The sequence below is a fragment of the Neophocaena asiaeorientalis genome, unplaced genomic scaffold (assembly GCF_003031525.2).
Source record: "Neophocaena asiaeorientalis asiaeorientalis breed wild unplaced genomic scaffold, Neophocaena_asiaeorientalis_V1.1 scaffold212, whole genome shotgun sequence".
Lineage (NCBI taxonomy): Eukaryota > Metazoa > Chordata > Mammalia > Artiodactyla > Phocoenidae > Neophocaena > Neophocaena asiaeorientalis.
Window position 1 is genome coordinate 4,918,140 of NW_020174046.1, and position 26,858 is coordinate 4,944,997.

Sequence of the window (26,858 nt, forward strand, 5' to 3'; positions counted from 1 at the left end):
GTCTCACATTACTGGCAGATTGTCAAATGGAATACAGTTTCATTTTTAGGGATGAAGGTGGGAGGAAAGGAAGAATTTCAACTTCATTTTTTAAAATGCAGCTTACTTTTTGAGTGCAGTATTCCAAGAATTCGTCTTTAACTTTTATCCACACATTTCTTCCTCCTTCTATTTGCCAGTCATTAGAGAAAGGTTTGCTCTATTTTATGTAATGCAATGGAAGAGCTTCCATGAATCAAAATGTCTGTTAATAGAAAAAGGAGCCGTTACCTGATAGATTCCTAAATTCCTTCTTCACTTCCTGCATTTGGAATAAAAACAGGCCCTTCCCTCAGAGACAGTAGCGTCAGAAATTATGTCACTATGCTTCTTAAAATTTCACTCAGTATCCTGAGCAACCCTTTCCTCCCATTTGGAGGCAGACTGTCTTGTCTCTTATAGAAAACGATGCCGTGGCTGTAATGAGAAGGGCATCTGCTTTGAATGGTCTCAACCGTCTCCCCTGGCCACACACATGCCTCCTCCCTAACCTCATGCATACCTGACAGATTGAAAGCAGATACGGTCCACACACTTTTTTCTACTAGTGACTGCTTATGAAATCATGATCCAGAACCTCATTTCTTGACATTTTTTAAAAAGTTGTGAACAGGTGGCCAGACTACATAAGCAGCAACTGGAGGGCAGGGATTACTTAGTGGCTTGGAGGAGGACCAAGTATTGTGTGAGCCCAGCTTGTCTAATGTCAACCCCGTTTCCCAAGCAGCACATCCCGGTCAGCTGAAGCCGCCCAGGGCAGGGCAGGGCAGGGCTAGAACTGATTCCGGAAGGGTTGGGTCCATGCCCTACTCTGGAAGTAGCCTCAGGAAGTGGATGTTTGGGGACATAATCACCCAGGGAGTTGCAGTTGTTCTGAGGAACAAAGGTAAAAGCTTATTTGAGACCAAGAAAAGGGGATGATCGGGGCTGTAGGATTAGGGATAGAAAGAGGGGTGAGTGTGTATGGCAGGGAGGAGACCCGGTGGGGTAGGAAGTTATACTTGAGTCTCTTATTGAACTCCAGATTCCTTGTAGCCAGAGAAGCTTGGGGTAGTGGCAGGTGGTACCACATGTCTCATCTCTCCTGTTAGGATGTAGGGAGTCTTCCCCCGTGGTATCTGGAGCAAAGATATTCCCACTCTATCAGAAATTCCAGCATGAGTTTTTCATCACACGCTTCCTTGTATGATGCTTCAGTAAGACAACTGTATTTGATCTTAACCGAGGTTGGATTGGGCAGGGTGTGGGCTGGGATTTAGGGAGGAAGGATGATTTTGGAGCATGGAGAATTCAGTGCTAGGGGCTTTTGATCTTAGGGCAGAACATGACAAGATTGAGCTTACGGGCCGTCAGTGAAGAAGTTGGTACCTTGAGGAAAAGGTGTATCAAGATATGGAAGAAGGAAAAAAAAAAGGTGTGGAGGAAGAACATAAAGAGAGAACTGGGAGTCGGTTTCAAGCTCTGTGAAGCTTTAGCTTATTGGGGGGGAATTTCCCTCCAACTCTTTGTCCTTGATCTGCTGGACTGGCTCTGTGAGTGGCTTTAGGTGACTTATACAGGAACATTGGAAGCTTGGCAGCTCTTAGCCAGGCCTGTGGTTGACTCCAGGGGTACAGTCGTGAGTCAGGTGTGGTTCCAGCTCTCTGCTGTCCACCAGGAGAGATTCTATGAGAGGCTGAGGTGGGTGTATGCACGTGGGCCCAGGGTTAGCTCTTTGGATAAACAGAACGTATTTGGAAATACTTTTGATGATGCCCTAGAATACAGCTGGCTGCACCAAGCTATAATAAAACTAGAATCTCATCCTTTAACACTCTGTTCCCAAACTGTGCTGTCAGATAGGAGAGAGATAGACTTTGGCCATGTAGGCACATTTTTTTTCCCTCCGATTTTGAGCTTTTGGAAAATTGAAGGGTGTTGGCCTAGGCAGTCCCTGGTAGATAAAGGGCAGGTGAGGAGGGCTGGCTTGGGGCCAACATGGATGTTTGGCCAACAAGGGTCATACCATACTCGTTTGGCTTGCTCTTTGTTTGACCTTATTCTAGAAACAACTTCTTGTTCAAAGCCTTTCAGAGAAAGAGGGAAAGGAAAGAAGAACATGCAAGAGTGTCTTGAACTGTGCTTCACAGAAATGTCTCTTCTAGGGGGAAAATACTATGTGTGGGGAGACTTGCCTGTCCTCTCGCCACTTCCCTTCCACCATACTGTGTGGTTGAGATGGGTAATTGGAGGACAGTCTTGAAGTGTCTCCTTTACTTGATCTGCTTGCGTTCAGTACTTTTCAGATGTCTGTCTTAAGCCCAGTGAAATGGGTGTGTGGTCTCCTGGTGAGACTCCGGAGGCAAAGGGTTAGATAAGCATTGCCACATTGTCACAGCTCCCGAAAGTGGAGCCAGAAGTCACACGCAGGAGGTCTGAGTCCAGAGCCTGCCCCCCTAGCCACGCTGCTGCCTCGGGGAAGAATGGGCTCTCCCGATGAGAGCCAGAGCATCCGCATGGGTTTTATTTCCCTGGTCCTTTCCTTGGAGATGGTGCTCCTTGATGGAGGATTTGTACGAGTATTTTAAAACAGCTTTGAATAAAGAAAGGATCAGACCTAGAGTTTCCTGGCTCTAAGTATACCTTGAAGTTAGGATAAGGTGGTTACTGATGGATCTTGTTCACTGATGGGCTTACTTGAGGGTTTATGGCTCTTTTCTTCCTGGCCTCTGGCAGAAAGTTTAGAGCTCTGTGATGAGCACATGTTTTCTGGTCCTTTGTCAGGTAGTGAAGAATTACCAGAGCTATTCCATTAACAGAGTGCAAGATGATATCTATGTCATACTTGCTATTTCTTGAATATTAAACAATATTTAAATTAGTGTATAATACACAGAGAAGGCTAGCAACATATTCAACATAGTCATTTTTTCAAACTATTAATGTTTCATCTCTGTCCCTTTTTATGGTAAATTTGGGTTTCACGGAAGGTTTGGATTCTTTGGGCTTTGTCTCTCAGAGCTCTGCTGGGAAGCTTTTTTATCCCAGAGACCATCACTTAATCTTTGTACTCAGCACTTTGAAGCTGCCCTTTGTTTTTGAACCTGTGCCTTTTTTGGGTTATTGATCTATGATTATAAAGAATTCCTTTTATTGCAATTTTAAAGAAAATAACTTTAAAAAAGAAGCCCAGTTATGAGTATCAATACAGTTGGAGTCAAAATTAGATGTTTTAAGTAAGCTAATGTAATTTAACTGTCCTTTGACATCACATAGGAATCTCCTGAGCTTTTATCATTTCAGGATTTCTTTTGCTGACTTACATTTCTGTAAGCTAAATAAATGTGTTCAGATTAGTATTGGTGAGCATCTGTGTGCCATGCACTGTGCTAGGCATTTTTTTTTAAAATTATGGAAATAATTAATTTAGAAAACTCCAGGAACTCAGAGGTTTTGTTTTGGTTTTTGTGGCTTTTGGCCACGCTGAGTGGCATGTGATCTTAGTTCCCTGACCAGGGATCGAATCCACGCCCCCTGCGTTGGAAGCATGGAGTCTTAACCACTGGACCACCAGGGAAGTCCCATGTGCTAGGCATTTTTAATAAAATATTTTAACGTACTTGTCAGGTGGTAGACCCTGTCTTAAGACACTTGGGATGTGGCAGTAAATAAAATCACAAAAATTCCTTTTGGATTATGAAGAGACAGATAATAAACGAATGCATGCAGTTGATGGTTATAAATACAAAAATAAAGCAGGGATGACAGATGGGGAGTGTCAGGCAGGCCGGTTGCAACTTAAATATTGGGGTCCAGCGTGGCGTCACTAAGAAGCCTGTGTGGGTAGCTTGGTAAAGAAGTTGGGCCCTGCCCTCACATAGCTTACAGTCTAGTGATAACTGCTGCTTGGTGAGCACTTACCATGAGGCTAGGGACTCTGCTAAATACCTGTGTACTTTTCTTATGATGTCCTGGAATAAGGGCCATTATTTGCAGTTTCTCCAGAAGGACATGGAAGCTTCAAGAGTTAAGTAAATTGCAGAGATGAACATAGCTAGTGGGACCTACATCTGACCCAAAGACCATGCTTTTGAACAGGGAATTATACCATGTCAACTGTTGAAATATCTGTTGTAAGGGAATTAGCCTATTTGTAGATCAGACTGTCTTATTTTGGGTTCTGATGGGTTAGGCAATATCTTGGATGGCTTATAGAGAGACTGATACCATGAGCTTCTCCTCTGCCCTCACGCTTGCTCTATTTGGAAGCCTTGGGGTTGTGCCCTGTGGCCACAGCAGGGAAAGGAGCCGCCTGGTTACTGACTTGCATACAATGAGATGTGTTTGTTGTGTGTCACAAGTTGACCTCTATTGACTCCAGCAAATCATTGACTACTTGAATTCCTGGCATTACATTTCAGTGATAGAACAGCAGTTTGGCTGGCATGTGTGTCACTGTGTTCAAGAGCGTGTTATAAATGCTCATATTCAGAAGGGATTGTGAAATGAGGGAGAGGTTGTAGTGCCAAGGTCACTGCTTATTGTGAGTGTTTATTCCAAAATAGGCCATACCTGGTGTTTACAATTATTGCTTTATCATAATACAACGTAAATGAGTGTGTTGGATTAGAAACCTTTAGAGAGGGCTGTGGAAAGGAGGTCAGGGGTTCAAGAGAGCTCTGTTCCTCTTTCTGCCCTCAGTGTACTTATGAGAAAAGTGGGGTGGTTTGCATTGACTGTTAAGAGTGTGGTGATTTTCAGCCTAATGTATCCTTTTCATTGAGTATTGATGGTTCTTTGTGCTTTGGTTAATGTCTGAAGTGTGTTTGTTGGTCATTAATATAAAAAGAGGCTATATATTTTATCACTTTTTTTTTTTTGCCCGTGCTGTGTGGCTTGCGGGATCTCAGTTCCCCAACCAGGGATTGAACCCAGGCCATGGCAGTGAAAGTGCTGAATCCTAACCACTAGACCACCAGGGAATTCCCAATATAACTCTTTTTTTTTTTTTTATTGTCAGTTTCTAGTGATTTTTTTCCCCCCACTTCTTTGAAAAATGTTGATTTTGTTTTTACAAGATGATTTTCTTTTTTACTTAAGAGATAAGCTATGATTTAAGTACTTGGGCTATAAAATTTATTTGCTTTTTTGAAGTATGTATCTTTTTCTATATGGGTACTTTAAGTGTACAATTCACAGACTTTAGAGATGGAACTCACTTAAATAGCCAGCTTACAGATCAAAATATAAGAAATTTTCAGCGCCCTAGAAGGCCCTCACCTTTTTCCAGTCACTTCCAACCTCCCCCACCAGGGTGAACAGTATCCTGACTCCTAACATCATATCTTTGTTATGCCTGTTTTTGTTCTCGACTTGAATGAATAATACAGTCTGTGCTCTGTTTGGCTTCCTTTACTTCCCATTGTTTGGCAGATTGAACCATATAGCTGCAGGTTGTTTGTTCTCATTGCTATGGAATATTTCATTGTGTGGATATTCCATAATTTACCCATTCTGCTGTTAAAGACATAGATGTAGCTCCAGTTTATTCTATTACGAATTGTGCTTCTATAAAGGTTCTCATGTGACTTTTGGTGAACATCTGTAGGCATTTCTGTTGGGTATATATCGAGGAGTGGAAGCACTAGGTCACAGAATATGCATATACTGTATATTCAGCTTGAATAGTTGCTACGAAATGTATTAAAGTAGTTGTACCAATTTACATTTCCACAGCAGGGTGAGAGTTTGTGGATTTTACTTTTGTTATGCTGTTTTGGGGGTAGGTGAGAGGCAAATGTTCTTAAGTTCATTTCAGTTCATGTTTATCTTACGGGAAGGAATGGTTGTAGCTGTCTTCATGGATTCTTTGAAAGTGAAGTTAAATGTTTGTCTCCTCATTCTCTCCCCCTTTTCTTTGTCTCCCTGTGTATATATGTTATATATGTGTGTTTTATATGTCTTACACACATGATGTGTGTGTATACATACATATTTTCTTATAAATGTACTACTTATGACTCTTAGACTGAAAAGCGACCTTGGAGGTCATCTAGCTCAGGCTCCTGCATCTCTCTGAATTAGCAATGATCCTGCTTAAGTCTCTGACGGAAAGCACCAGTAGTTTAGGGTCATCCATCGCTTTGTTAATTAGCTTATGTTTTCTCGTCCTCAACGTTGCGGTGACATCTGCCTCTTTAACTTTTCCCACGAATGTCATGCCCTTTTACAGGTGAGGGGGAAACTCATGATGCTTATAATAGAGTGAAATCTCTTTAGGCAGAGATTCACGGCTATGTTTTAAACTGCACTTTTCAACATCTGCAGGGTTTGGTCTCTGAGCAATTTTCTCTGGGGAACTTGAGTGAAAAATCCCTCACGCAAAGTGGAAAAGAAAACTCAGGGCAAAATTACTTTTGTTTTTTCCTATTTAAGGTTTTTTCCCCCCATTTCCTGATTTTTTTTCTGCCGTGAGCACGCATTGATTTTTTTCCCCTTTTGATTGGGTTTAAACGTTGTTTAAAATGAAAACTTATAAATGCAAATAACACATTTAAAAAATCAGACTGGGGCTTCCCTGGTGGCGCAGTGTTTGAGAGTCCGCCTGCTGATGCAGGGGACACAGGTTCGTGCCCCGGTCCAAGAAGATCCCACATGCCACGGAGCGGCTAGGCCCGTGAGCCATGGCCACTGAGCCTGTGCGTCCAGAGCCTGTGCTCCGCAACGGGAGAGGCCACAACAGTGAGAGGCCCACGTAACGCAAAAAAAAAAAAAAAAAAAAAAAATCAGACTGTAATTAATAAAGTAATGAAAAAAAGACAACCTTGCTTTTTATAGAAAACTGACAATTATATTTCATGAAATCAATGAATATGGAAAAATCCTTCTGATGGATAATATACTAAGGTTTCTGAACTTCCAGGTGGTATTAATATTCATAGAACTTTAGAATACAAATGAGTTTTTTCTAGGTTCATAGATATTACTAATGGATATTTTCTTTTTTCTTTACAGGCAAGAAGAGACTGATAGGAGAGTGAAAAATGTAAGATATATTTAATGGGACATTATAAATGGTTTTTTACTTACATGTTTTGTGAAAAGGTAGTGGGATCTAAAAATATCTGATATATTCGCTATCCTTTTTCTAAGTTTTGCTAGAAACAAATTCTAATTGTGTTTAAATATGGTTGAAACATGTATTTTCTGATCTCATAGTATAAGAAGGTGGGTTAAATCTAGGGAGTGGGTCCTTACATGTTAGTAATGTGGTAAAGGCAAATGAATAGGCTATGGGATTTTTAGGAGAGCAAGTCAGAAACCACCAAAATCAGACTTTAAGGAAAAACACTAAACGTTTAAGGACTCTGGGCAATTGCCCAATGTAGACTTATATCTATAATATTCTGCATATTAGAAGAATTTCTAAAAATGTGACGGCTTTATTGAAAAACATAAGAGCTCAATATCATTATTAGGGAAGCTGAGAATTTTTGATTTTAAGTGTGCAGTTTGTAAGACTGTTGGAAAACTATTACTTTAAAAGTTTAATTTATGTTTTCTTACTGTAAATTTTTTCCTTCTTCATGTGTACCGGTAGAGTATAAATACCTGTTGGGGTCTAGGCTTTTGCTCTGAGAATGTGCTCAGAGATGGAAATCTAAGAAGAATTAACATTTTTAGTGACCCTTCTCCTTTACATAATTTAAAAGAAAATCTACTTTTCAACCATAGATACTGTCTTTTATCTAGAGTGCTCACTTGCATTTGACCTTGCCATTAGTTACTAAATAGACTGATCTTGTTGTTTCATGGAATTTTTTTTTTTTTTTTTTTGGAATTTTTTTTTTTTTTAAAGGTTTTGATAACTTTGTACTGGCTGGGAAGAAAAGCACAAAGTAACCCCTACTATAATGGTCCCTATCTTAATTTGAAAGCATTTGAGAATCTTTTAGGACAAGCTCTGACTAAGGTAAGGAAACTCTATCTATATGAGACAACTACTCTAACTTGTACTGCTTCTCATCTTCCCCTTTCCCCTTTGTCTCTTTTTTCCACATGCCCTCTGCCTTCTTCTCCTCCCTCTATAATATATGGCGGCTCTGATTGGGATGGGTGGAGAGGATTGTTACTCATTTGCTGGCTTTGTAAGCCACCACAAGGAGGGAGTAAGTATTTCAGAGCAGTTTCCAGGGTATATGATATAGGTATACGTATTTATTTCTTAATTTTAGGTAACTCAACAAAATACTAATTTACTTTCTTTCTTAGGCACTTTATAGAACGTAACTCTTTCTATATTCATTATGAACTTAACCTGTAATAGAGAGGTGCTTCAAGGCTATTAAAATATATGGAAGTTACTCATTTCTTTATCTTACTGTCTTGCCATGAGTCATTATATCTCAAATGCCAGCGCTGACCAGACTTGGCCAAATCTTCACTCGTAATATTCAAATGGGAAAATGAACTTCACTATGGGGGTATTTATGCAGGAGAATCTGCTGCGTGCAGAAGAAAATATGTCATCAAAATAATGTATGATCATCTAATTAATATTAGTTGCTTGATGGGTCTTTATGATGATTAATCAGGCATTTAACATTAGTCTCTGGCACATTGTAAGGATGTAATAAATGTTAGTTACTATAATTGGAAGATAGAAATTTTAGGATGAAAATGATCACTTTGCCTTATAACTACTCTGATCTCTAAATAGTTTTGCCTGAACCCAGCCACATACATTATAGGGAGATGGGATTATAGTCTAGAAGGTTAGGGTATTCCTTCTGGATTTTTATTTTCTAATTGTAAAGAGTTGATAATACCCTATTTAAATTCCTTAAAACAGTTAATTCAGATAACAGCTGAGATAATACCATGCACAAGCATTGTACTAGTTGTTGAGAAAACACTCATACAAGGCTGATGACCCATCCTTACAGCACAACCCTCTGATGTAGACAGATGAACAGGTAGGTCAGTGCAATGGAGGAGGGCAAGGCTCTGAAGGATGAATGTGGCAGGGATTTGAGCAAGGGCAAAGCCTTGCCTTACAGGTATTTCAGCTAAGAAAACATCCAGTTAAAAATAACATAGGACTTTGGCTCTTGCATTAGTGTTCTCATTACAGCCTTTGGTTCTTTTTATGGCAGTCTGACTCAGGCTGAATCATCCTAGTAGAGTGTTTGTGCTGGGAATGCTTTATTCGAGGCTGCTTCCTATCACCAGTATCAAAATCAGAGTAGATAAAAAAGAATTTTCAGGGACTTCCCTGGTGGCGCAGTGGTTAAGAATCTGCCTGCCAGTGCAGGGGACACGGGTTCGAGCCCTGGTCTGGGAAGATCCCGCATGCTGCAGAGCAACTAAGCCCGTGCGCCACAACTACTGAGCCTGTGCTCTAGAGCCCGTGGGCCACAACTACTGAGCCCGCATGCCACAACTACTGAAGCCCGTGTGCTTAGAGCCCATGCTCTGCAACAAGAGAAGCCACCGCAATGAGAAGCCCATGCACCACAACAAAGAGGAGCCCCCGCTCGCCACAGCTAGAGAAAGCCCACGCAGCCATATGACCCACGCAGAAGACCCAATGCAGACGTAAATAAATAAATTTATTAAAAAAAAAAGAATTTTCATAGGTAAAACTATAGTTGTGGTTCCGTTCCATTATTGTGGAGTGTGGAGAGCCATAAGAGGTGCGTAAATATATGAGCTGTTTTGCATCTGTTCTGTTAAAATCAAAACCATTGTGTTCATCAGACTTTTCTCCCTTAAATAGATAACGCTTAATGGCCAATCCAAAATATATATTAAAAAAAATACTTGCAGTAAGCTGTTGACCCTTAGTCATCCTATAAGTTGTAGGTGACTCATTTTAGGTGACTTGTCAGAGTAGAGTCCTTGGTGGGGGTTAGGGGGAGGAACCAGGCAACGGGGCCAAACTTAGGTTCTTTTATAACCATGGTGGCACATCATCATTATCTTTAACACTTACGAGGTCAAAAATCATCTCCTTGAGTTGAACTCTAAGGCTTCAACAAGTGTGTGTCTAAGAAACCTGGTAAATCTAAAGATTTACTTAGAATTTTAAAACCTATATTTTTTAAGAAGTATTTTGGTGGTACCAGCACTAAACCCAGCTTCCCTACCCGCTTGGAAACAGGGTACAAAGCAGGCACTTTCATTTTCATGCTAGGATGTCAACTCTAATTCCAGGGTGTGTGTGGCTCTAAAATATATGAAATCTCACATAAGTCTACTAGACCCTACTGGCACTTAAACATTTGTCAAACAATTCAACCACGAATTAACATCCAGTCTTAGCCAAAAGTATGCCTGAGACAGCTGCTAATTATTCATTGTAAACATTCTTTCTTCAGCTTTTTATCGTATCTTGAGAATGTTCCTAATTAAAAGTTGAAAGAATAGTACAACAAATACCCACCTGTGTTCCATCGGATTTAATCATTAAACATGTCCCATATTGGCTTTATTTATGTATCTATCTGTGTTTTAATTAATCATTTCAAGGTAAATTGCAGACAACTCACCCTTAAATACTCAGCATGCATCTCTTAACAGTAAGAATATTCTTCCATATACCTGTGATGTCTACTAGACCAAAGAACAGTCATGAATTCCACATTAGTTAATATCCAGTCTATATTCAGAACATCCCAATTGTCTCCCAACTCTCTTTCATAGCTTTTTTTCTGAATAATGATTTAATGAAAGTTGACATATTACATTTGGTTGTTAAAGAACCTAGGAGTTCCTGGGGCTTCCCTGGTGGCGCAGTGGTTAAGAATCCTCCTGTCAACGCAGGGGACACAGGTTCGATCCCTGGTCTGGGAAGATCCCACACGCTGTGGAGCAACTAAGCCTGCGTGCCGCAACTACTGAGCCCGTGTGCTGCAACTACTGAAGCCTGCGTGCCTAGAGCCATTGCTCCGCAACAAGAGAAGCCACCACGATAAGAAGCCCGTGCACCTCAACTAGACGAAGCCCGCACACAGCAACGAAGACCCAAAGCATCCAAAAATAAATAAAATTAAAGAAAAAAAAAGAAAAGAAAACCCTCTGCTTTAAAAAAAAAATAAAAAAGAACCTAGGAATTCCTATCTCTGTATTAGTATCATCACCTGAAAGTAACATTTCTGATTTTTACTATTGTAACAAAATTACCTTCACCATATTAAAAAAAATTATAGTTACTAGCTATTCATTGAGTACTATGTATTAGAACTATGCTAAAGGCTTTATAAATTCTACTTACATGCTAATTTTAAAAAGTCCAGTTGTATTTTGCTATTAACTTTCCTAGAGGAATGTTAGTTAAAAATACTTATTTTAGTAAGTTCTATATGGTTTACAAACCTATGGTTAATAACATTTACATATTTCTATATAGCTGTTATATGAGCTAAACAAGTATTTCATTTAGATCCAGGGAAAATGTTTTATATTCAACAAACAAGTCTACTTTCCTTGGTTCACATCTAGGTTTTGAGTGAAAATAAACGAATTTGTGAAGTGTTACGCCTGCTATCCTTGCCCCTCTCTCTTTTAAAACTTTTCTTTCTGTTAAAGAACTTTGTTATGGCTTTTTTGTTTACTTAATAAAAATGAGCCCTAATATTTCCTGGAGGTAGGCTGAATATAATCTTATTAACTTTTCTCCTTTTGGATATCAAAATTAAGGTTGGCTTTTCTCATTGCCTCCTTTCATGTTTATTGCCAGAAAACTGTAGATAATAATTGATTTTAGCCTTTGAATGTTACTCTAATTATTAGCTTTTCTTTTATTAAAATGTTCCCCCTTATTATTACCTTATTAAATAATATGGAATACCTCCATATAGTCACATGAGTGCCAAGTATTAGTTGTGGGAAAACACTTGCAGATTTATATTCTGATTTTTTTTTTTTTTTTTTTTTTTAACCACTGCGCCACCAGGGAAGCCCTATATTCTGATTTTTATCAGATTTTTTTCTGATATTTAATGGGGCAGTCTCATTGCCTCACCTATCAAATGCAGCACAACTTGAACTATTGCAAATCAATAAGCGATAACTGATTACATTTTTGGAAGTTTATGCTAACTTACAAGTCTTTAAAAAATGTTCTTCAGGCACTTGAAGAGTCCAGCTTCCTGAAGAGGAGTGGCAGAGACAGTGGTTACGGTGATATCTGGTGCGCTGAGCGTGGAGAATTTCTTGCTCCTCCAGGCAACTATAAGAGAGAAGATTCATTTGAAAGCTTGGACTCTTTGGGGTCTAGGTCATTCACAAGCTGCTCCTCTGATATCACGTTGAGGGGGGCACGTGAAGGTGAGTTACGTTTTGGACTGGACGGTTTATTTTTATTTCTTTGTGTATTGAGAGAAAATTGGGAATTGGAGAGAGTAGAAAAATGGGAGTGAAACTGTTGAGGCAAAAATTTCGCCAAGAAGTATATTTTTGTAGAGATGGAAATATAATTGGGGGTGTCTTTTCTTTCCTTCTTTCCTTCCTCCCTCCCTCCCTCCCTTCCTTCCTTCTCTCTGTCTCTCTTTCTGTCTCTCTGTCTGTCTTGTTCCTTCCTCACTATATTGCCACTAGAGGGGTGATAGTTTCACTTCTTTTAATCTTCTGTTTTTAGAGGAGTTTGGGGAAGAGACAGTTAACTATGACCTGTTTTATCAGCGATAATCTATCCTAATTCTTTTCTCTCCAGATTCAGGTTTAATAATCTCTGCCTCTGAGGCCTAGTAACTGATATATCTAAACATAAAAAAGAAAGTAAATAAGATTCTATAAAAGTCTGTTCTAGCTCCTGAATAAACTTTCTTTCCTTTTCTTACTTTTCTGCAAAAGATAAAAAAAAAAAAAAACAACTAAGAAAAAACAGGAAAATATTTTAATAATTATCTCCACCTAAGAAAAGAAATGATTGATATCTGTCATGATAGAATATTATGCTAAACTTTGATTAAGTAACAACACTGGCATTGTGTTAGAAAACATCTTTTGCGTCTGTCAGGGTCAGAGTAAACCCAGGACAAGTGTGAAAGGAATGTGTTAATGAAAGTTTCTGTTGTGGGAAGGAACTTTCTTTCAAAATCCCAATATTGTGGTCAAATCTGTTATTTAAATGCAAGCCTTTTTCCCCTGGCTATTGGGTGGTGTCAGAAATTTCTGACTGTATGCCTCTCGCAATTTAAATTGACTAGATTGAAACCACAAGTGAAGTTTCTTGAACTATTTCTGTGCTTCCACCATCAGCATGAAAAATTGAGAGTTCTGGTTGTGAGTTTTTGCCGGATTGTTAGAGAGTTTACTTTGCTTGTTTATTTTGATTATTATTCTTTATTTTAAGTGTTTTTCCTAATTTTTTTTTGCGGCCTAATGTTTTTATTATAAAAAATTTCAAACATCAGCAAAGTTGGAAGAATTTTACATGAATACCCATGTACCTGCCACCTAGTTTTACCATAACATTTTACTGCGCTTGCTTTATCACATACCAAGCTCTCATTCTCTATGCATTTATTATCCATCTTATTTTTTGAGGCACTTCAGAGAACATTACACGTGTCCTAAATGCTTCAGCATGCAATCATTAGCTAGAATTCAACCTTTATTTGCTTTTGTTCTTTTAATGTAAATTTACATAAAAGCAATGTACAATGAATTTGTTTTTCAAAAATAGAATGAATCCACAAATATTATAACAAAACCCCAAATTCTTTAGCTTTTTGAGTAGTCGTGGCATTTAGACGTTTAAAAAGTGAATGGCTATTTGCGTTAACCTTTACAATTACTGCTGTATTTGTTGTCTGTTTGCTGTCTAGCTTTAATGTTTTCATAGCCCAGATGACTCTTATAATAGTTTTAAGGAAATGAATGAGTTCATAATTCACCTGAGTGATTAAAGCTGTAAAAGCAGAGGTTGAAATTCTCAACCCACTACATTACTTTGTCCTGACTGAAGAACCTAACACATGTGATGTTTGAATTCATATCTGACCAACAGAAATAAAAGGGACCCGTATTGAAGGCGTGTGGGAGTATACAGACTCCAGTCAGTTCAAATGCAGCGGTCCGGTGGTGTGACTTGAAGCACTGTCCTCAGATATGTTGGGTTGGGTTGCCGGCCCTTGTGAGGAAAAGCAGAGGCTTACTGTCATGCTGCTTCCTGATCTTGGGAAGGGAGTTGCAGACCATGTTTGAAGAGGGTGGAAGTGAAGACGTGGTAATTACAACTAAGGAAAAAAAAATAAGAAAATCCTGGGGGCCACCAGGATGATAAAACATTTTTGTGATCAGTATGTTGAAATTCTGCTGCCTACCAGGTTGTAGTCCCAAATTGATGATCAATATAATATGATATTTTTAGGTTAACAGAATTGCAAAGTCATATTCCTTAGTTTTATATGAAGCCTCTGTTGACTGAAAAAAAGAAAAGCAAAAACACAATCTAAAGGTTGAGAATTATGTTTTATTCAGCAGACTTGCTGAGGACTTAAGCCCAGAAGACAGTGTCTCAGATAGTTCTGAGGGACTGCTCTGAAGAGGTGAGGGTGGAGCTGGGATAAATAGGAGTCTTTGTAAAACAAAACAAAACAAACAAAAAACAACTCACTCAGGTAGTCAGAACATCAAAAGATTACTGTTAATTAAAGAAAAGCCAGACATCTCAAGTTAATGAACTTCAAGCTTTCCTATGTATGGAAAGGTGAAAGAGTCTGGGCTCACTGAAATCATTCCTTTGACACACACCTTAACTATATGGGGCGAGTAGCCTGCTTTTCTCCATCCTGAATCCCCTCAGGGTGCATAGTCGGGGACAGGTGCAGTGGCTGCTGGCTGGCTGGCCGCAGTATCCTTTGTTTACTGATATGGCTGGCTGGCCGCAGTATCCTTTGTTTACTGATATGGCTGGTGGCATTTTTCATCCATATCTCTTACCAGATCAAGAATATTTGCCTACTCTGCAGCACACTGTACTGGACTAAAAAAAAAAAAAAAAAAAAAGCCAGACATCTCAAGTTAATGAACTTCAAGCTTTCCTATGTATGGAAAGGTGAAAGAGTCTGGGCTCACTGAAATCATTCCTTTGACACACACCTTAACTATATGGGGCGAGTAGCCTGCTTTTCTCCATCCTGAATCCCCTCAGGGTGCATAGTCGGGGACAGGTGCAGTGGCTGCTGGCTGGCTGGCCGCAGTATCCTTTGTTTACTGATATGGCTGGCTGGCCGCAGTATCCTTTGTTTACTGATATGGCTGGTGGCATTTTTCATCCATATCTCTTACCAGATCAAGAATATTTGCCTACTCTGCAGCACACTGTACTGGACTAAAAAAAAAAAAAAAAAAAAAGCTTAAAAAATTCCGAAGTAGAAGGATCTTCTGTACAAATTTCACATGTACAAGATTTTAGCAAGAATCCTTGACATTTCTCTCTTATTTTCAAAAAATGTACTAATTTAGGAGGCAGTAAAAACAAAGCGCAAGATTATTGACTATTAATCCTTCTGATCATAGCTGCTATACTTCCTCCTTTCTTTCCATGACTCTCCTTTCCCTGTTCCCGTCTCAAGGTCTCCTAGCTGTGTGTTCAACCGCTTCCTGTAGCCTCCTCTCTGTTACTACTGTAGACTCGTGCCAGGCACGGGGGAGGGGACGAGACTGCCTTTGACTCAGGTTTACCCTGCAGGTGTGCTCCTGCCTAGAGCCCACAGCTCCCAGGTCCTCAGGTACTGTGCACAGCCAGCCTCTGAGAGCTCCGGCGGGAAGCATGCAACATTTGCAAAGTTTCTTAACAAATACACAGAGGCAGGAAGAAAAGGGCAGAATGGGAGGCAGCTGAAGCTTGTATCTATCGTATCTATATCGTATCTCTTGTGATGTTTTGTACCCTCATTTCTTCCCATGTATTTAAAAGAACAAACTGACTTTTTTTTTTTTTTGAGAACAGATTAGTGTTTGCATCTATCTGACCTTGAGGTGTATCAAAGTGTATTCTTTCAAATTTGTGTGTAAATGATGTTGAATCAAAATACAAGGTTCCCAATATTTCCGTGACCACCATCAGAAAAAGCCTCGAGTTCTGTGTTCTCTTAATATTTTGGGGGGACATTAGAAGTCATTTGGTCCAACCTCATGTGTAATGTGTGATTCTTGCTCATAGGGGTCTCACAAGGATCTATCAAACTTCTTTGTGCTTTTTGCATCTCTTTCTTTGTCTTCCCTTGTCTCTCGCCTCACAGAAATTTTGGGTGACTGCATGATTTATTTTAAATGACTGAGTTTCCCTCGAACTACATTCAGATCTCGTTTTAGGCACCTTTGACTTGATTGCTAGATTTTATTCACATGTATTCCATCAACAAATTTTATGACAAATCGTGAGGGCAAGGAAGACTGGGAAGAAAAGGGGTTCAGCCATAAACCGGGACTTCTTCTGCTTAGAATGTGCAACAGTGAAAGAATGTACTGCATGCATCTCCAGTATGCAAAGCAAGTTCCTCCTGATGGGTCTTATCACAACTTCATGACAAATTTCTAAAAATATTCCCTGCAGTTAGCAGTAGAGCACTGGGTTTCCAAGGGAAAGACAAAAGCAGGCATGCTGTGTGGGTTTCAGTTGGACGAGTAATCTGGAGAGTAAAGCAAATTCTTGTGCCTTTTTTTTTTAAATAGGTTGTGAAAGTGACACAGATTCTGAATTTACATTCAAAATGCAGGACCATAATAAAGATGATATGTCATATCGAAGGATTTCGGCTGTTGAACCAAAGTCTGCTTTACCATTTAATCGCTTTTTACCCAACAAGGGTAGACAGCCATCCTATGTGCCGGCGCCCTTAAGGAAGAAAAAGCTGGACAAAAATGAGGATAACAGAAGAACCTGGGCAAGCCCAGTCTGCATAGAAGCCGATGGAACATTTCCAAGGTACCGGGATGCGAGCTGATTGTAGAATTTTAAAATTCAGTCTGCTTTGTGAATTTGCCAGGATATTTAAATTTGGTAAAAAGGAATGGTCCTTAAAATGTATTTCACAGATAACATAAAACTTCATTAATGAAGTATTTCTTTTACTTACCTATATTTTTAGTCATCCGTATCTTGAAGAGATTTCTTCCGTTTTAGAATGTCAGCGTATGATTTGCCGGTTCTTTTTTTAGATGCATGCCTTTAGCTCACTGGTTATCTTTCAGCTTCCTGGATGACTTACATTGTTCATTGTGAGCTCTGCTGTGTTACTTTCTTCCATTATTTTTTTTCTGTGTTGACTGAGCTCAGTGGACACAAAAAGAATCCTTTTATTTCCCATCAAATCAGCAGAGCAAAGCATGATTTTTCGAATCCAGATTCCTATCAGAAGGAGGTGTATGGTTCTGAAAGTGGATCAGACTCGGAGGAGGAACGGAGGTTGCCGGATATAGTTTTGGATGACTTAGCCAACCGTAGATTCCAAATGAAAAAGAGGCCCGAGGGTTTCATCTCGAAAAGCATCTCTCCTAAGTCTTGTGCACCAATCTTTTCTCCTGCTGACCCATTAGCCACTGGGCTATACAGAATGACGAGGTCAGAAAAATTTCTCTTGGATTGGAATGTCTATTATGCTCTTGATTTTTAATATGTGAAGTAACACCCCAGATGGTTTGCAATTTGTCTCTCTCTTTTAACACATTTTGTAGTTGTCTTTGGCCCTTCTGTATCAAGCTCTTCTCTAATTAAAATGAGATGCTATTATAATGCCTTAACTTTGTTGTAGGAGCTGGAATGATGAGACTGATGAGAATGGGAACTAATTGGCTGCATTCACAGTGTAAACTTTGTGAGACAGAAAGCATGCCTCTTGTGTTCTGTGTCACAAATTGCTCACGTGGTGTCTTAACTGGTTGGATGTTTTGAACAGTAACGAGAGGAGAACTTGGGGCACAAACGTGGAGAACTGGCCAACAGTACAAGAAACTTCAGACTCCTCTTGTTATTTGGAAGAGGCAGAAGAAAAGACAAGCATACCCAACACTGTAAGGGATGATCTTTATGTGCGAAAGCTAAGCCCAATCATGCCAAGCCCAGGGAATGCTTTTGATCAGTTTCTTCCCAAATGCTGGATCCCAGAAGATGTGAACTGGAAACGAATAAAAAGGGAAACTTATAAACCATGGTATAAAGAATTTCAGGGATTCAGGTTTGTCTGTGTGCATGTTTCTTTTATTCTGGTGTCCACTCAGTACCCTGGCTGGGTACATTCTGTGTGTGCTTTTCATGAGAGAGGTTAATTTCCCTTCAACATCTGTAGAATTGCTAACTGAAAAAACTACTGTTTAAATTTAAACTTTAGGATCTGGATCGTAAAAAGTCCTCTCCATAGCCAGAGCTTGACATTATTTTTAGTCGCATCGTTCTCCAATTCTTTGTCTTCTTTTCTCTTTCCTTTCTCTGTGTCACTCCACGGTAGAGGGAATTCAGACTCTGACGATGAGGATTCAGGCTCCGCCATTTTTAGTAGAATACAAAAAGCAGATCATAGGCTAGACAGCAGCTGTCAGAGATGTTCACTCTTGCTGGAACTGGCTAAGAAATGGACCAGAAACTCCCGGGACGCCCATGCAGCCAGGAGAACTAGTGGTGCTTCGGATGAGCCCAGGTGTACCTGCCTGCATGAGCCCGCCTGCTTGGAGTCTGGCCTGTGACACCTGTGCCAGCTTCTGCTGCTACTTTAACCTCTGACCATGACGCGCTGAGTCATGAACACTTAGGCACTTAATGTTTAGTTACAAAAGCATAACATATGACATCGTGCTTTCTGTACAAGCATGTGAGCTTGAAATTCTATAGGATTAAATATTCTTTAGCACAATCACGTACAAGAGAGTATATAGTTACATGTGGCATAGACAGTTCTTGGGAAAACCGTTTTGAAAAGGCGTTTTAGGCAGTTGACCTAATTTTCCAGTTGTGCTATGTGTGGAGCTGTGGAGAAAGGAAATAACTTATAGACAGGCACTGGGACAGGCGAGACTGGTGGGAAAATGCAAAGAGAAGATTCACAGGAGCCTTTAATAAAGCTTCAGAGCATTTTATTTAATCTGCTGACCGCCTGTGCCTGTTGCATAAAGTGCTTATTGCTCAGCTCTTGAAGATCATTGCTGCTCCTCTGGGAGGGGACTTAGGTCGTTGTGGCCAATGGGATGAGGAAGGGGTGGAAGGGAACACTGTGTGTATCAGGGAGTTTCACTCTCTTCCTGTTCCGGCCCCATCACTTGGCCTCAGTGGTGCCCACTGAGAGATACACTCTGCTCTTATTCCTTTCAATGGTATCCAGGAAAGTCATGGATTACGGCATTAAATGCTGGTCTTTCTTCCCAGCAAGAGTCGCTCCCATGGCCCCCCAAAATAATTCACCCGCAGTGACTGGCTAGTTGGTCTGCTACCTAATTACCTTTTCTCCCCAAATTTAATAAGATTCTCCCTTCCTTTTTCTTTTCTATGCTTCAGTCAGTTTTTATTACTTCAGGCCCTCCAGACATATTCTGATGACATCTTGTCTTCTGAAACACATATCAAAATTGATCCCACTGCTGGCCCAAGGCTCATAACACGCAGAAAGAATCTCTCTTATACACCAGATGACCTGGAGATGCCAGCCCTGGATCCTGACTTAGAGAATGATGATTTCTTTGTCAGAAAGACTGGGGCTTTCCATGCAAACCCATGTGTTCTTCGGGCTTTCGAAGACTTAAGAAGGCTTTCTGGGCAAGACGATCCTGTAGAGCAAGATATAATACTGCAGTGTAGGGAAGGTGAACTTGTACTTCCAGACCTAGAAAAAGATGATATGATTGTTCGCCGCATTCCAGCACAGAAGAAAGAGGTGCCTCTGTCGGGAGCCCCAGATAGATACCAGCCAGTCCCTTTCCCCGAACCCTGGACTCTTCCTCCGGAAATTCAAGCAAAATTTCTCTGTGTACTTGAAAGGACATGCCCACCTAAAGAAAAAAGTAATAGCTGTAGAGTGTTAGTTCCTTCCTGGAGGCAGAAGAAAGATGACATGTTGGCTCGTAAGATCCAATCTTGGAAGCTGGGAACTACTGTGCCTCCAGTCAGGTTCACCCCTGGTCCCTGCAGCGAGGCCGACTTACAGAAGTGGGAGTCCATCCGGGAGGCCAGCAGGCTTAGGCACAGGAAGCGGCTGATGGTGGAGAGGTCAGAGTGTGTTTCTGCAAGGATTTGCTTGTCATGGATGGTCTTGTGTGACTTTTCTTGTGTGAGAAAGTGGCATCGTATTGCCCAGCTCTGCATGTCATAAGCCATTTGGAAGCATCCTGTAAAACATTGATTTTGCTTTGAGAAACCTTTAGTCTTTGTGTGGAAAAAGTGCAATTCCATATTTGCACATCTCAACATCACCTCTCTGAGACCTGTTTTAAGAAGGTGTATACACAAATGTTGCCCTTGGCCTTAAGGATGACTATGATACTATTCTAACACATTGACGTTTCACGAAAATGTTTTCCAATTATATTTACAGACTTTTATTCTCAAGTCCAGGCATTTCTGAAACAGTCTGGTTGTTTGGTTTTCCATGTTTCTCATATTTCGGAGTACATGATTTTTGTGTAAAAATTTCCATTAAAATATGGCATTGCAAGTTTCATTTAACTTGATTTTGATTTTGACCTAGACTTCTTGGACTATCGATGTGTGACTTTTTAAATTTATGGTTTAAAGTTCAGTGCAAACATTATTAAAATGCATGAATGTTATTTGCTGTCTGCTACACTTTACATGTATGTAATTATGGCCATTTTGATAATGAGTCTGCATTTATGTGTTATGCAACTTGCTGTTTTGATGACTGTTCAGTTTGTTGAACTTTGGGATCGACAAATATTGGGTTAAATGAAATTAGTAGATCTAAATCTAACTTATTAGTTCCTGGCAACAGGAAGCTTTTTTAAAAATGGGTTTGTTGGTTCAGAGGGAATCAGGAAATTCTTTATCTTAATCTGAATTCCTTGAGATATGAGATCAATGAGATTTTGAGACATGATCAAGAATGTGACTGAAGAAACAACCTTTTGAGATTTGTCCATCTCTAGTTCAACTCTTAAAGATGCTGATTTAGAAACTAACACAACTAGAAAAAATGACTTTTAATTTTTGGTTTTCTGATTTCTTAGACTCTTTCAAAAGATTTATGGTGAGAACGGGTAAGTTTTGTGGCTCACAGTAAAAAAAAAAATCTGCATTTTGTTTGTCCTTTTTGTAATACGTCCTTGCACTTCTATCCTGGCATGTCACTAAATGGGGGTGCTCTGTGCTGTGCATGAGACTTAAAAAACGGGAAATCTTTCTTAATTCTGCAACAAAATGGTAATATTTCTGTCTGAGTGCCCAGTGCATGAAGTCCTATAGGACAGCAACAGTTTGTTTTATTAGAAGTCGAAAATTCAGGCCCTTTTTTTTTTTTTTTCCCTTAAGGAGTTGATTAAAAGTCACAAAAACACGTGCCTGAGATTAGGTGTATTTATTTTGGTATCTGATTGCTGCATAGACCAAACCTCTCATTTCTGGATGTTGAAGCCCAAATAACTATGTTTTAGAATATCTATGATGGAAAAAGAGGTTGGAATGCATGCAGTTGGCATTATCTGTGTACTCTCAGTTCAAGGGGAGCTTTGTTAGTTGGGATGGTGAGTGGCATTAGTCTTCCCTTAGTAGGATTTGGAAACATTTTCAAGATTCCTGATTAGGGTAAAATTTTATAACATGGCTGTATTATAAAGGCAAATCAGACTTCCAAAACTGCAAAAAAATTAAAATATTGGTAGTTTCCAATATAGCTGCAAGAACTATATTTAGAACTAATTCCCAGTTTTTGTCTACATTGGTCCTCTGGATCTGAGGATGCAGATCCTGGAACCAATCCCCCTCGGATACGGAGGGTCGACTGTCCTGTTGTTTAATTCTAGTCACCTGGTAGACATAAAATATGATAAAAATAATTTTCTGGAAATATTTTCCCTTTCTAGAATAACTGAGTTAAAATAAATACTTCTTTACTTTTAGTACACACTAACTATGTAGACTTAGTCATTCTTAGTGCAGAATAACCAGCTGGCTACATCTTAATATTTTATATCAAACTTTCTGTAACTTTGTGAACCTAACAGCTAATACTTTTTGATCAAGAAGAAGATTTAAGTATGTCAAATATTTTAATCTGCCTAAGGCTTTTCATCTCTAAGGTTCTCTAATTTTAAATTAATTAATTAATTAATTTTTGGCTGCGTTGGGTCCTTGCTGCTACGCACGGGCCTTCTCCAGCTATGGTGAGGGGGCGGGGCCCCTCCTCATTGTGGTGTGCAGGCCTCTCATTGCTGTGGCTTCTCCTGTTGCGGAACACGGGCTCTAGGGTTGCACGGGCTGCAGCGGTTGTGGCTCGCGGGCTCAGTAGTTGTGGCTCGCGGGCTCTGGAGTGCAGGCTCAGTAGTTGTGGTGCACGGGTCTACCTGCTCCCGGCATGTGGGATCTTCCCGGACCAGGGCTCGAACACGTGTACCCTGTGTTGGCAGGCGGATTCTTAACCACTGTGCCACCAGGGAAGTCCCAGGTTCTCTGATTTTGATAGCTCTGGATAATTTTGATAATGTGGAGATCTTGGAAGGTACTAATAATTACTATTTAAAGCAATACAGCCATTCTAGATGTCAAAGATGTAAGGGAGCGATGGGCAACTAATTTCAAGTACTTCTCAGCCATTGATTTTAAAAATCAGGCTCCCAGCATGCTTTAAGTGTGCCTTGCAAAGGCACATTATCTCCTATCCAGTTTCTCATGTGTGCTTAAAGCGTTTCCATCAGGGAAGGTGAACAAGGCAATTTTTAGCATGACGCTTAAGCATCTGCTAATCTCAATTCATTATGGGAAAGCTGTTTTAACTTGATAAACAAATCTTTGCAGTATCAAACATTTTGAATGATAAGTTTCAGAGGAATTTTCTTTGGTAAATAAGGCTTTATAATGTAAGCAGGTTGTTTTTCTTGAAGGGGATACGTATACACTGAGTACAAGTGCTTCACACGAATGTAAACCTGTACAGCTCTTCCAATGGCTCTACCTGTTCCCTCTTAGGAACACACTGTATGACTGGGTTAGGGAAAGAAGAGAAAAACCCAAATGCTGAGGCTCAGCAAGCTAAGGGTCTTCCTGGGCCACAGCCAGCAGCAGCAAATGCCTTCTGTAGACCGTTTCAAGATTGCTGCTTGCATAGTACACTGTTTGTTTTAAAGGCTGTTCCCCATGCCGTTTACTGCCAAGGTAACACAAATAAAGCAAGGTTGTCTGTAAATGGAGACTGATGAATAATGCATGACTTGTCAAATAATGGAAAGTAATACAGATATATCTTCAGAAAACTGAAGTGCATTTTAGACCACTTGCAATTAAAATATATTATTTGGGATTAAAAAAAATTCTCTCAGTCACCAATGTTTTTCTTAAATTGATCTGCAGTGAAAACAAAAAAAGATTTAAATTGGATTGAGTATAGACATTTAATCTAGAGTTCATCTCATGTTTATAAACATGTTTGTAAATGATTATAAACATGAAACAAGTGATATTTCTGGGTGGTATTCCTCTGGACATCGTGTATGTTGTCAAGCTTGGAACACTTACCTGGAAAAATCATTATTGCTCAACATCCTGTGATGGAAAAATAACTGCCTATAACATGAATGCTTTCTTTTTTGGTAAGAACCAGGTTAAAGAGAAATGTGCATCACCTTTTGCAGGCTTAGATTGTTCATTTCTGGCTTGCTTTTTATTTGGCATTTAACACTTCTCACTTTACTTTTAGTAAGACGCTTTGTATGTGGCAGTCATTTTCTCATATGTGCTTTTGTGTTGCATGATTTGTCTTATGGTCCTGTGACATTTGAAAATTTGGTTATGATGCCTCTTGGCAGAAGCTGTTAATGACAAAGAAGTTGTAATGGTATATAGCTATAATTTTGTAATATGATTAAGCCATCGAGTCTACTGCCAGTAGCAACAGGAAATGAACATTGATTCAAGGTGAAGTTGTAATCAAAGACAACTAAGACACGTATATTTTACTTATGGGGTTTTGGCCAAAAAATTCTGTAGAACTCTAAGACACGTAAGACAACAAGAAGGAAGGAAAAACAAAGTTGATGTGAGTTACTTTCTGAAGATTTTGCCCCCAGGGGACATTCAGCAATGTTTGTAGACATTTTTGATTGTCACGTTGGGTGGGTTGAGGGGAGCGTTGCTACTGGTATTTAGTGCTTTTATAGCCAAAGATACTGCTAAATGTCCTACAGTACACAAGATTGCCCCCTACAATAAATAATTTTGGGGCCCCAAAATGTCAATAATGCAGCTATAGAGAAACACTGATTTAGACTCTAAACCTATAAAGGAAAAGTCTCTTGTGTTATCTTATCATTATAATTTATGGTAATTCTAAAGCCTCTTACCCTGGTTTTAGCACTAATTACTCTTCAGAGAATTCCTACAACACCTAATGGAAATATATTTAGAGGTGCATAAATAGGTATATTCTTATCTTCCCTTGAAAGGTGGGGACCCCAAACTTAGCATCATGGAATTTCTGTTTGCCATATAAGGTTATCGGTGATTTTATATTTAGGAAATTTTGCTACATGTTGTTCCTTTTTGATCCCTTAGTTCCTAGATATTCATCTATAAATTTCCTGAGATTGTGTTCTAAAAAAATATCGTAACACTAGTCCCTGCACTGTGGGAAAAGAAAATAAGATTTTAGTGATCTTGTTTTATAATCTACTCCCTTTTTCTTAAACTTCCCTTTCTTTCTCTCTTCACCCTACATGCTATTTAAAAAAATTCTATTCAACTGAAAATGCAACATAATAGACCTGTATTTTTTGGGAAAAATCCAAATGCAGTTTTAAATTGGAGCTTTTGCAAATAAGGAAATACAAGGGTAAATGAACTGCAAGGGAATTATTTGCTAGTAAATAGTATCTCAGTTTGCAGAGGTAGACAGGTAGGTGTTATGTGCATTTTAGAGATGTGGAGAAAGAGAAACAGATGCCACAGCTTTCCCAAGGACCTGCAGCTCCTGAGTTGCTAGAATCAGACTAGGGTTTCGTACAATGAGGTAATCTATGGAGACTGCTCGGCGGTTGTTGTTGGCACACAGCAAGCCCTCAGAAGTTTAATATTATGCTGTTAACTCTGATAAGGAAGGAAAGAATTCTTCATGATCTGGCTGAAAGACTCCTACACTCAAAAAGTTCTCGATTTTATCAGTGTGGCCTGGGGTGACCTCTCTAATTTGAAACTGCTTTGGGAGTTAGTTTTCAGTAGATCTCTAATGAGCATATTTGCCTTAATAAGAATAGTTGGTGTATAGCACCAGATGGTTATTGAAATGCCATCAACATAACCTGACCCATTATTTCTCCTAACGACTCCTTCCTGGCTTAGCAGACAAGGAACTGAGGCTGAGAAAAGTTAAGTGGTGTTAGGTGGGGATGAAAAATGGTGCCTCTGCTGGGTCTTACTTCCTGTCTCATTGTGGTGCCTGGCTCAACCTGTATGGAATGTGCCAGGCTTTCTAGAGGTAACTTTATCAATCCCAGGGAACACAAGGGGCTCATATTCCTGCCTTCCACAGGGACTTGTCTACTCTAGCCGTTGTTTGGCTTACTTTGTTCATATTGGGGGGACCTCCTGTGTGCCAGGCTCTGTGCTTCGGGCTCCCCGGAGGGTGATGCAGCCTTTACCCATGGTGATACCATGTTTTCTGAAAAGACGTATGTTAAGGTTTCATAGTGCAGGAGGGTGAGGGCTGAAAGGGTCTGGGCCAATTGAGACTGTCCAGCCTTCCTCCCACCAAAAGATTACTTAAAATATTTACATTTCCAATTTTGTTCTGGAATTTGTGTAACCTCATGTGCTGGGCATCCACATTCCCCTCATACCTTCGTCCTGAAAAAATTTTCTTTTTAGTGAGTCTGTTATTGTATTAGTTCATATAGCCTTATTCTTTGCAGTTATGACTTAAGTGAGTTTATATTCTCAAATCATATGACGATTTTTATATAGTCATACCTAGTTAATTATATATGATGTTAACAGCTCAATATATAATTTCATATATGTACTCATATATGTAATTCCTTAATATTCTTGAATAAATCCTATAAAGCTTTCTGTATAAAACTTTGGGGAGGAGCCACAATTTCTTACAAAATTAGAAACATTTCATAGCTAGTTTATTTTGCATGATTAAATATGCTAAATCATACCTCATTCTTACCACAGATGTTAAATGAGTGTGTCCTGCATTGCCCTGTTAATGTGTTTTCCTTCCAGGCAGCATGTGAACTTGTGAGGGAGGAAAGCTAAACATGCATGCATGCTTGCACACTACATATGACATAATGCTGAGTGTTAAGTGCCACAAGAATGGTATAACTAAAGATCGCTTTTTGCAGGAAGGCTTTGTCAAAGTGGGAGAAGATTATCTAGGTCATTAGGACATTTACGAGCACCTACCAGGGGCTGGGCGCTCTTTTAGGCGCTGGTGATACAGCAGCAAACAAGTCAGACAAAAATTCCTGCTTTATAATCTTACAGGGCGAGGCAGGTGATGACCATACAATTCAGATGGTGATAAATGCTATGGAGAAAACGAGGGATAATGTGAGTCAGGGGAGAGGGGCATTGAGGGATAATGTGAGTCAGGGGAGAGGGGCATTGAGGGATAATGTGAGTCAGGGGAGAGGGGCATTAGCTCGTCTTGTAGGGTGGTCAGGGGAGG

The 26,858-nt window shown here is 39.7% G+C and overlaps 1 protein-coding gene across 10 annotated transcripts in view; it reads left to right on the forward strand.

The window, feature by feature from the left end:
• Positions 1–26,858, forward strand: part of LMO7 (LIM domain 7) — a 195,687-nt gene that overhangs the window by 126,853 nt on the left and 41,976 nt on the right. For 4 of the 10 annotated variants that reach the window (XM_024753956.1, XM_024753953.1, XM_024753955.1 and 1 more), the window contains exons 5-10: positions 7,033–7,063; positions 7,877–7,990; positions 12,150–12,348; positions 16,705–16,957; positions 17,351–17,593; positions 21,202–21,231. In XM_024753956.1, coding sequence (XP_024609724.1) covers positions 7,033–7,063; positions 7,877–7,990; positions 12,150–12,348; positions 16,705–16,957; positions 17,351–17,593; positions 21,202–21,231 — 870 coding nt within the window. Of the gene's footprint in view, positions 1–7,032; positions 7,064–7,876; positions 7,991–12,149; positions 12,349–16,704; positions 16,958–17,350; positions 17,594–17,927; positions 18,207–19,516; positions 20,225–21,201; positions 21,232–26,858 lie in introns of all 10 variants that reach the window. The other 6 variants (XM_024753958.1, XM_024753961.1, XM_024753959.1 and 3 more) reach the window with 4 other exon arrangements.